This window comes from Silurus meridionalis, chromosome 12 (genome assembly GCF_014805685.1).
Source record: "Silurus meridionalis isolate SWU-2019-XX chromosome 12, ASM1480568v1, whole genome shotgun sequence".
NCBI lineage: Eukaryota > Metazoa > Chordata > Actinopteri > Siluriformes > Siluridae > Silurus > Silurus meridionalis.
The window spans coordinates 10,380,488-10,392,185 of record NC_060895.1 but is presented as its reverse complement, the minus strand read 5'-3'; the positions used below and the strand labels follow the sequence as shown (position 1 = coordinate 10,392,185).

Genomic DNA, 11,698 nt, shown 5'->3' with positions numbered 1-11,698 from the left:
TAGTTAGTAAATGTTTTGATTTATAGCAATGTATATAAAATAATTTCATCATGATCATTATAATGCTCTTTTAATAAGCTATATATATATATATATATCTCTTGAAAAGTAACGCTTAGTATTAAAGAAAGAAAAAATTATGTGGCCCACACAGAAAAGAGGTTGGGGACCCCTGCTCTAATCTAAGAGCTAACGTGGGTGCACTGTGCAGTTTCATTTCATTGTGAATATTATTTGCCGTTTTATTAACTGTCAATGTAATTCCTTAATTGCTAATAATAATAACAACAGCAGTGCTACTTATGAGTGGAATTGAGTTTATTACTGAAAATAAATCATGTATCATATTATACTGTAGCAACATCACACCACCTGGTGGCATGTTTCTGTCATCGTTCAATATCGCAGAAATCCTTCTTCAGATTTTCACTGTCTGGCTTGAGCATCAAAGCACCGAATCAAAGAACCAGCTCTTTGTTTTGCTTGCTTCACTAAACATAAAAAATCAGCTTTTCAAAAAAAAAAAAACCCAGGAAATCCGGGTTTTGCTGACAAGTTTGTGTTTTTCTAACTGCCACATGCGGCTGCAGCAATAAAGCACACTGTTAATACCAGAGTTAAAAGCAAAACTGTACATTACATTTTTTACTGTAGACTACAGTAAATACTTCTTGGCAGGCTTTGCCTCAATTTATTACTATTGCAACTGTCTTGAGGTATAGATCTTCAGAGCCTCTGATGATCTTCAGGCATGATGATTAGATTCTTCAAATCACCAACCCTGTGTGCAGAAACAAATTCAAACATTCTTATATATATATATATATATATATATATTATATATATATATATATATATATATATATATATATAAGATAACCATCTCTAAAAATTATTTGCACATTTTCTATTTTTATATATTTAATATTATTTCTATATTTTATTTTAACCCAACAAAACAAGACAAGTTATTCAATGTACATGATAACAGTATCTGTGTATTCTGGTTGTGACAGTGTTTTGCCTTCGCCAAAAAATATCATTTTGTCTTCTATGTTTTTTTTTTTTTCCAGGTTCTGTCAGATGTCTTTGAGCGAACTCTAGGTGCGACTTAATCTTGGCGCTTCTCAGTAGTGGTTGAAGTGACTGTGACTTTCTGAAGAGGTTGTTGTGGTCTAGAAAGCACTGAAAAAGTGCTTTACATCTGGGTTGTATTTGGTGTCTTGTTCACTTGGCTACTGACTGACAGTTCAGTTTTAGTAAAATGGACTCATATTAGTTTTATTTGTGTTATGTCATGTTTCTTTCGATTTTTTAGAAAAAAATTTCCAATTAGTTTCTTACATTTTATATTATATATAAATTTATATATATAAATAAAAGTACTCAGGGAACCTACATGCCTTCCCAGCAGCAGCACTAGCTGAATCAGCAGTTTTATTTTTTGCCCTCTAAAAAAAAAATTGATATTCACTTTGAAAATCACTGGGAATTGAACCCAGCTGTTATTGAAATGAACCCAGTTTTACATTAATAATGATTTAGTGCAATTCGGGTCCTCACACTGCAGGCTGTTCGATGAAAGGAAGTTAAATTACGATGCAAGTCATTTTATATTTGTAGATTATGATGACACCAGAACACTTCATTTTACCATTATTTCTGACTTCAAACAACAGCATGAGATTTACTTAAGGGGGGCATTTATTTTTCTAAGACACTGCACACTTGATCCTTAAAAATGAAGTAATATAAAAGCTGAACAGAAATACTTTTATACATTTGAAAATATTTAAAATGGTTTGTTTTAGATGTATTTATTGTGTTTCATATAATACTATTCAAAAGCTTGTCAGCAATATAGATGTGCACATACATAGAATATCGTCTGATAAGGCAAAGTAATGAAAGATAAAACATTTTTTAAAAATTCCCCACCGCCTAATCATGGCTGAAATGTGACTTAAAACCTTTATAATTCTAATTACCGGTTAAATAATTGTTCATGCTGATGGAAAGAGAGGATGACTAACCTTTAACAGAACGACCAGTAAGGTGATGAGCAGACCCAATGCCAGCACGGTGGAGATGATGGCCAAGGCGCCGGTGAGATGGGCACAGCTGCATAAGCGATTCAGCATGAAGAACCGGGCCTTCTGCAGACGGGACTCTGTTTGTGGAGGGTAGCGTGCGTTGTTCAGACTCTCCATGCCCAGAGACGTGATGAGGCAGGCACGTTTGTGACTAAGCTGGTCAAATGTGTGCTTGCCATGGTACATGCCCATCCCACTGTTACCTGGGAGAGAGAGATTGAGAAAATTCTTTTAGGAAATGTTAAAATTTGTGAAACTGAATTTAAACTATTAAAAAAGGTTTAAAAATTATGGTCTCTGTTTGGTTTGTGCAAAAAAACTGCACTTTTGCACTTGTGTTATATGTGATATGTATTTGATAAGCTTGTAGACAGTGACATAACTGGTACTATAAACATTTTCTCAACATAAAAACTCATTACATTAAAGTACACATCAGATGCAATAGACCTTTTTGTTGCTCTGCTGCACTTATAAGAATTAGAGAAAAACAGCTTTGCTCACTCAGATTAGAGATCTTAAATGTTTGCAACATTGATTTTGGGCTTATTTAAATAATAACAACCAGTAAAATTCTATGTGCTATATAATAGCTATATAAAGTACAAACGTTAAAATTTCATAGCCTGTGCAGAGCTATCAAGATTAATAACTCATTCATTTATGACCATATATATATATATATATATATATATATATATATATATATATATATATATATATATATATAATGTTTATTCATTTTCTAAGCCACGATAATGAATACATAATGAAAATATAGCATCAACATTCAACAAATTTTTGCATAGATATGTCTTTTTGGATTTTTGTCGATTGTTTCTAAAAGAATGAGCTCATATATGTACATTGCTCAGGCTTGTGCACGTTGATTAACTTTAATGCACAAATAACAAGTATGGATTTCAGGTTGTTAAGAAGTTATATATAAGGATTCTCACTATCTGGTATACGCTGATTAGTGGATTGTACTCGCCCCAGCGCGTCAGTAAAAACACGATACAGGATTCTGAACACTCTACTTTACTGGGTATAGAATTGATTGTATATGAGGTGATTCTTGCTGTCTAGGGTTGCTGCTGTTCAGTGGGTTGCGTGATGCAGAATGTCTGCTGCGGCTCCGTGTTCTGGCCTTTTATACTCTTGGTGGAGTACGGTGTGCTGTGATGTCATGGGTAGGTTGTCATTGCTTGGTAAACTGTATATCTGCCCCTAGTGGTAAAGCATGGAATTACAACTAAATAGGAATCCTCTCTTACACAGGTCGACGTACCTACACCCCCGAAGGGTAAGGAGCTTACTGTGTAGTGGATCATTACATCATTAACCACCACTCCTCCACTAGATGTCTCACCCAGCATTCGTTTGATCACCTGCAAAGTATGAAAAATAAATAAAAAGCTTTTTCAACTCATTATTCCCTGATACGAGAACAACCGCCAGCAAATAGAAGTATAAAAAAAACTCTTACTACCAGAAATACTTTGTATTATAAAATATTATCAGCAGCTCCATAATAATACCTTCTTATCGGAAGAAAAGACGTAAAGAGCCAAGGGTTTTTCTCTTTCATTAATGAAACGAATCGCCTCATTGACATCATTGACAGTGACGATTGGTAGCACAGGACCAAAGATCTCTTCCTGCATTATCCTGGCGTGAGGCAAAACATCCTTCAGAACGGTAGGAGCTGACAGAAATCAGGAAACACACATATACACTAATACTGTACACACGTCCATCAAGAACAATCTACTAATTGCACTTTATATTTCATCACTAGTCATTCTCATACCAATATAACACTGTGATTTATCGCTCTCTCCCCCCACAGCCACGCTGCATCCCTCCATCAGGGCCAGCACACGCTCAAAGTGATTCTGGTTGATGATGCGGCCGTAATCTGGAGAGCTTTCAGGGTTCTCACCATAGAACTCCTAAAGATAGCACAGACACTGGATCATTCACAAATATTTTTTATTTACGTGTACTATTCCATATGAATAACAATATGATAAAAAAAAAAAAAAAAAGAAATAAAGGACAAACCTGTAATGTCTGTCGAATCTCCTCAATCAGTCTGTTTTGGATGCTTGTGTTGCAGAGGATGTAGTCTGGTGCTATGCATGTCTGCCCACAATTTGAAAACTTCCCCCAGGTGATTCGACTGAAGAACAGAAACAATATTAAGCAAATAGGGAAAGTAGAAAGAGCAAAAAAGTATCTAACCACAGAATCACTTTAAAGAAAAGCGAATAAAAAAATAATATTTTAAAGATATTGACAATATAATGTAAATGTTATCAAGTTGGTAAAGACCAAAATCTTCGGTCTTAATTCTATCTTGACTAGCTGCACACATACATATTTATGCTTTACAGATAAAACTGCCTTTGTCTATCTGAATGAGTCTTTTGTCTAATCTATATCTATACCCTAATATACAGTTCCAAAAACAATCAGGATTTCATTTATTCATCTTCAGAAGCCAGTTTATCCTGATAAGGGGTGCTGTTGATTTGGAGACTATCCCAGCGAACACGAGTTGGAAATAAACCCTTGATCGGATCCCAGCCCACTGCAGGACACCATGCACATATACACAAGCACACACAAGCACACACACACACACTAGGAGGTTGATGAAACTGGATAAAATAATATTTTTGGAAGGTGGAAGAAAACCCAAACAGATGCAGAGAAAACCTGCGCAGAAATTCTGTACAGCTGAACGGGGAGCCTAGAACTGTGAAGCAGCACCCCGTAACAGTATATATAGTATCCCACAAAAGTGAGTACACCCCTCACATTTCAGCAACCATTTTAGTATACCTTCTCCAGGGACAATCCAAAATATTTTAGAGTAGTCAATGTGCAGCTTGTATAGCAGTACAGATTTACTGACTTCTGAAAATAACTCAACATACAGGCATTATTGTGAAAATCTGGCAACAAATGTGAGTACACCCTAAATGAACATGTCAAAACTGTGTCCAAAGTATCAATATTTTGTGTGAGCACCATTGTTATCGAGCACTGCCTTAATCTTAAGCAGCACAGGTTGTTCCTGGGATCCTCTTCGTGACATCATGGAGCTGCTGGATGTTAGACACATGCCGCTTCTCAATCTTCAGTTTGAGGATGCGCCACAGGTGCTTAATAGGGTTCAGGTCTGAAGAAAATATTGGCCATTTTCAGTCAATCAATCGATTTCCTGTCATTGCGAGGCTTTTTCAATCTACCACTGGCAATCTTTTCCTGGTTTTCACACTCCACAGATGTAGGCTAGTTTTGAAGCGAACAATGAAGTCAGAAGGCAGTAAGAAGTCTGGGGTTAACGTGGATGAGACAGAGGGAGACAGCGATGTAAACATGACTGAGAACAGAGACATTCCTGATCACCTCATCGTCATCTTTTCTCTGCTTGTGTTCTATATAGTGGATGTTAAGCCTGAATACATTCATTGAGTAACAAAATAAAAAATTTGTTTTATATTTATATATTAATTAGGGCTGTCTAAATTAACGTGTTAATAACGTGTTAACGCAAATTTATTTTAATGGCACAAATTTTATTATTGCGTGTTTATAAATAACAAATAACATATAAATAAGTAAATATAAAAGAGGCGAAATTAAACGATACAACGCCACAAACGTGTATTGAAGACGTCTTTTCTTTACTCAGATATAAAAAAATAAATAAACTTAAATTTTTTAAAACAGTAAACATTTGTTTTACTGATTCGCCAAGTCTCAAATCAGCATCAAATTCTTCTATGATGCACACAATTAACCCTCTGTGTTCGACAAAACGTGCCGGCGTGTTTTGTGCCATTTTTTCCTCATAACGCTGAAACTTACTTAAATTAGCAATACATCATTCGAATCTGTAAATAATGCTCTTTGATCTACTGAATTTGTATACACTCATCTTAACAAAAAAAGCTGTGCTTTTGTAAAATAAAGAAAACAGGCAGGGGGCGCTCTCTGCCGTCTCTCTTCACAGACACATAAATATAACAACCTGAATCGCAGAAAATACTGGCCTCACAGACATAATAAATATATGAATAGAAAGCTCAAAATCAACAAATTCACATGGAAAACAAAAATTCTCTGATTATGAAATTCGTATGAAAGTTAGAAGGCACAGTTTTTTAATCATCTAATTAACCGTCCATTTGGAAACATAAGAAAGATTCCGTTTGGTGTCCTGATGATTTATGTAGTTTAAAAGACCATAATTACTTTAAAACGTTTTCAAGAATATTTTGTCTTCATGCTCTATGTTGAGTTTGGTTTCACTAATAATAAACATACATTTGCATAAAGCATCCAGATTACTCCACGCCCATGTTGATTAAAGTATTAAAAAACTTGAAACGTATTAATTTAAGGTACATTTAGAACAAATAAAAATGTATAATTGAATTGTGATTAATCGTGAATTAACTTGTGACAATCATGCGATTAATCATGACTAAATATTTTAATCGATTGACAGCCCTAATATTAATATGATGTGAGGTCCAGTTACCAGCGTGACACTAAAACAGGTAGTAGTAATGGCTAATTTTTACTTAAGTACATGTCAGAGCCAAAACTTATTTACTTTAACTTGAGTGAAAAAGTGTCGTCAGTACTTCAGCTTTTACCAGAGTCTTTTAAAACACGAGTATCTGTACTTCTACTTTAGTGAAGGATGTGTTTACTTTTGCCACCTCTGGTTTGGAGTTGCTTTTATGTTGGAAAACTGCTGTTCGTCACAGTTTCTGAAGTGAGGGCATCATGTTCTGCTTCAGAACGTCACAGTAAATGTTGGAATCCATGTTTCTCTAAATGAACTGCAGCTCCCCAATAACAGCAGCACTCATGCAGCCCCAGACCATGATGTTACCACCACCATGCTTGACTGTAGGCAAGACACAATTTTCTTGGTACTCCTCACCAGTGTGTCACCACACATGCTGGACAACATCTGAGCCAAACAGTTTATCTTAGTCTCATCAGATCACAGGACATGGTGCCAGTAATTTATGCTCTTAGACAGGTTGTCTTCAGAAAATTTTTGCAGGATTTCTTGTGAACCAGCTTCAGAAGAGGATTCCTTCTGGGATGACGACCATGCAAACCGACATGTTGCAGTGTGCGGCGTATGGCCTGAGCACTGACAAGCTTTTGCAGCCTCTCAAACAATGCTAGCAGCACTCATGCATCTGTTTTTTCTTCTGCACCTGACGCACAGCATGAGGAACTTCTACGAGCAACCATTTCGAGGCCTGTTCAGAATGGAACCTGTCATGGAAAACCTCTGTATGACCCTGCCCACTGCACTGTAACTCAGTTTCAGGGTGCTACTGATATTCTTATAGCTGAGGCCTTTGTTATAGTATCTCTGTGGAGAGCAACAACTCTAATTCTCAAATCCTCAGAGAGTCTTTGCCATGAGGTGCCTGTGCCGCACATTGACTACTCTAAAATATATCCAAGTTTTATTTCTCACTTTTGTCAGATACTGTATATATAGTATCACTGCCTACAGCTTTTGAAGCACTATGCTTACACGACTGATTAGGGCCATTTGTCTGAAAGGTCCTTTCATTTGAAACCTAATGTGCTCCTCTTAACTTTTACTACATCCACTAAACAGTATACAGGCCACTTTATTAGAGTCTATTGGTGCACATTGAAGGTTAGAGACTACAGTTCATTTTTTACATGCACCCTGAGTCATAGTAATCCTAAAACTATGCACTAATCTTGAATTGTTAAAATCCTTACTCCTGAAACATGTCTCGCCATGACCAAACCAACCGCTGAACCAGGTTAGTGATGACAAAGAGAGGGGATCGGCCGAACTGTATACAGCAACAGATGGGCAACAAACAAATGAGCAAATTGGTGCAATTCAATCACATGAACTTGCAAACAACGCATTACCGGCAAGCAACAGCAAGGTCACAGTTCTGATCGACGTAGCAGGGACTTTTCCCCCCCAGCTCCAGAGTGACTGGTGTGAGATGCCGTGCAGCTGCTTCCATAACCAGTTTCCCCACCGTGCTGCTTCCTGTATAGAAGACGTGATCGAAACGTTGCTTCAGCAACTCCTGGGTTTCAGGAACTCCTCCAGTCACCACATGGTACATCTCCTATAAGATTGAAACAGCTTTATGTTGTGTGTTGTAGCTCTATGTTGTTTAGTGTAGCACCAGGGTTCTGGAGGAACGTCGTCTCGTTTTTACTGTGTACCACTGTGTATAGTAGAAATGATAATAGAAGCCTCTTGACTTGACTAGCAAGGTTCATAACTAAAACCAGACTACAAATATAAACATCAAGAAGGATCCTGATTTTGGCTAAATTGTCCAGGTAAACAATTATGTGCTAATGCTAGACAATCCCTGTTGTCCAAAAGTAGTTAGAATAATCACCGTAGTAATAACGCAGGAAGATCACAAGTTTGAGAAAGTCAGGTGAGGTCCAGAAGATGTTAAGGCTATTAATATTTTTTTCACAGTTACAAATCAAAGAGAACATTTTAGCAACAGTGTTACTACAGTAAATTTAGCAACTTCAGCAAAAAAGTTATTTTCATGAATATAAAAATTAAGTATAATAAAAAAATGAAAGCTTGTCAGGTGAGGATTAAATGTAAAGAAGGCACTTCTAGTTCCAACACATTCACCTGTTATAGAATCTAGAAATCATTGTGAACAAGCTCGCCAGCAAACTGACTGGATTTAAAGTAAGTCTTTGGGATCTACTTTAGTTCACAAAAATAAACCAAAAGTTTAGGTGTATTTGGTCTGAAATCTGAGTTATTTGACATTTTTTTCTTTTCTAATAAAACCGTTGTATAAAATCAAAAGCACACTTTCACTAAAAAAAAGCTCACAGACCTGATCCAAATACTGAGGAAGCAGTTCTTTTATTAGGCTGGCTGAAGTCTTACTCAGTTCTGAAGGCTTCACCACAGCAGCATTGCCTTGAAGAGAAGTTTCAGAGGTGATTGGAAAATGAACAAGATCTACTCTGAATGTAAGAGTAATTTACAGAATTTCACAGAAAAAAAACATTTCTTAGTTTGAGAAACCCTGTTCGAAGTTTTTATTAACCTCTAAAGTCCCAATTTTTAAACATAATTACACATATTTGAGCATATCACTGTAACATACATACTGTATCTGTAGTAAGACGCATGACAGCCCCTAAGCTTTATCTGTTGTACCTGCTGCAATTGCTCCAATCAGTGGCCCCAAAGTAAGACTCCATGGATAGTTCCAGGCTCCAATGATCAGCACCACACCCAAAGGTTCAGCTTTAATAAAAACATCGTTAGTCAGGGTGATGAGGCTTTTTTGAACATGCTGAGGTCTTGTCCAGTCACTGAGTTCACGTACAGCCAGCTTGATTTCATTCTCAAGTCCGATGAGCTCCAAAAGTGGTGTGTTAAACACACTCTGCAGCCAAAAGAACAGCAAATAATGCATTTGTTTCATTGAAAACATTTACTGGTATGCATTTTGCAAAATATTTCCTTTCATATAAGATGCATTACTATATTAGGCATGCATTTCCTCATTTCATCTCAGGGAAGTTTTTGCCATTGTCACCAATTGCTTGTTCATTAGGGATAAATTGATATTGACTAATGTAAAATGTATACTTCTGTAAAGCTGCTGGGGGAAAATTTCCAATGTTAAAAGAACTATACAAATAAAATACAATTCAATTGTTTGACTACGCATTTACGATATGAGCAGTTACTTTACAATGTATATTTAAAAAAATTATAATAAAAAAATAAAATAAAAAGGGTGGTAGCATGAACTCCAAAAAGACAATGTATTATATGCAAAATATTTGTTGGCAATACAGTAAAAAATGTCATGTTTAAGGTAAATGTTATTCATTAAATTATTATTCACATCAAGAGAAATGCATTCGTTTGTGTAGCTAATTTATGCTTAAGCTTATTTGATGTCTATGATATATATCTCAAGGATTAGTTTAAGTTTTAATAATCAGAATTTGTGATAGAAGAGTATCTGCAAGAGTGAAAGGGAAAGTTTATAGGACTGTGGTGAGACCTGTTATGTTGTATGGTTTAGAGACAGTGGCATTGAGTAAAAGACAGGAGGTGGAGCTGGAGGTAGCAGAGCTGAAGATGTGGAGATTTTCATTGGGAGTGACGACGATGGACAGGATTAGAAATTAGTTTATTAGAGGAACAGCGCATGTAGGACTTTTTGGAGACAAGGTAAGGGAAGTGAGATTGAGATGGTTTGGACATGTGCAGAGGAGGGACATGGGGTATATCGATAGGAGAATGCCCAGGATGGAGCCACCAGGAAGGAGGAAAAGAGGAAGACCAAAAAGGAGGTTAATGGATGTGGTGAGGGAAGACATGCAGGTAGTTGGTTTGAAAGAGACAGATGTAGAGGACAGGGGGAGTGGAGACGGATGATGCACTGTGGCGCCCCCTAATGGGAGAAGCGTAAAGAAGAAGACGCAGAAGACTTTATAAAGTGCATATAAAGAGTTTAGGATAAGGTAAAAGCATCAAGCTAGCGGTAAATGAATGCATTTAAAATATAAAATATTTGTTGGTACTTGTATCACAGAGCAGCTCTTACCCTGTGCAGGTCTTGTGTGAGAGCAGCACTGATGTCCGCCTGTCTCTCTCTGATGAGCCGCAGTAAAGCTCGGAGCTGGTCAACTCTGTACTGCAAGACTCTGGACCTTCCAGTGTTAAATGCTCTCCTGGCTTTATCCACCACCTGTTTCTCCATTTCTTCTTCTCCTAATGACACATTAGTCAACAAAAAGAGCCTGTAAAATTAAACATTACTGGTTCCCAACACGCCCAGGGTGCTAGTAAACAAACTCCAGAGTGGCTAGTTCTTTTTGCTCATAAGCCGCTGTAGCGTATATTTTACACGCATATCAAACACCAACCGAATACGACATGCCATAAGGTGACATGTCGTATCTAAAATTGTAATTTAAAAATAATTTGCATCTTCGTAAAACAACAACGTCAAAGTACGTTACTTTACCCCAGGCTAGCATGTGTCACTATTTGGTCTCCAGTCAGCTGATGCATTCAGCCATCTACAACCAGCTGTTTCAATTCTGCTTAAATAAACCAAACTTCCTTAAAATAAAAGAAATTAATAATGAAGAAATGGGGTGATATACAGAGCTACAAACACTGGCACAAAAAGGGAAGCTCTATATAGCAGTATTTATTGTGGGCTGAACAGAGGGGAGGTGCGTCTCATATAAAGCCCTTACTCAACACTATCACACTGTTCACAGCTACAAACCCACAACAAGCCTAACAAAAACTCCATTACTAAAGAGAAAACTTTACACTTTGTGTGATATTGTTATTCAAATAAAAAGTTTATAACATAACCATCAACGCACCAAGTACCAGATGCATAGTGAATCACCTTTCACACCTCAAAAGTCCAAAGTAACACACTGGAAGACTTGGATAAATTATTAAACCACCTATTATATAACCCTCATTATATATTTAATAATAATATTCCATCCATACATTCCTTACGGGCCAT

The 11,698-nt window shown here is 36.7% G+C and overlaps 1 protein-coding gene across 2 annotated transcripts; it reads right to left on the bottom strand.

The window, feature by feature from the left end:
• Nucleotides 1-297: 297 nt before the first annotated feature.
• aldh3a1 (aldehyde dehydrogenase 3 family, member A1) lies at nt 298-11,632 on the bottom strand. Of its 2 annotated transcripts, XM_046863003.1 has the most exons (11): nt 11,174-11,632; nt 10,751-10,917; nt 9,343-9,574; nt 9,014-9,099; nt 8,055-8,263; nt 4,161-4,278; nt 3,907-4,048; nt 3,635-3,801; nt 3,385-3,484; nt 2,034-2,296; nt 298-781 (listed from the first exon to the last, which is right to left on the bottom strand). In XM_046863003.1, exons 1-11 carry the CDS (start codon nt 11,184-11,186, stop codon nt 773-775), a joined length of 1,506 nt encoding a protein of 501 aa, XP_046718959.1. In that variant the 5' UTR covers nt 11,187-11,632; the 3' UTR covers nt 298-772. The 2 variants fall into 2 exon arrangements, 1 of the variants encoding a protein (XP_046718959.1); XR_006927535.1 differs by lacking the exons at nt 298-781; nt 3,385-3,484; nt 3,635-3,801; ... (5 more) ...; nt 10,751-10,917; nt 11,174-11,632 and adding an exon at nt 3,053-3,378 and having other exon boundaries at nt 2,178-2,296.
• Between the last annotated feature and the right edge of the window lie 66 nt (nt 11,633-11,698).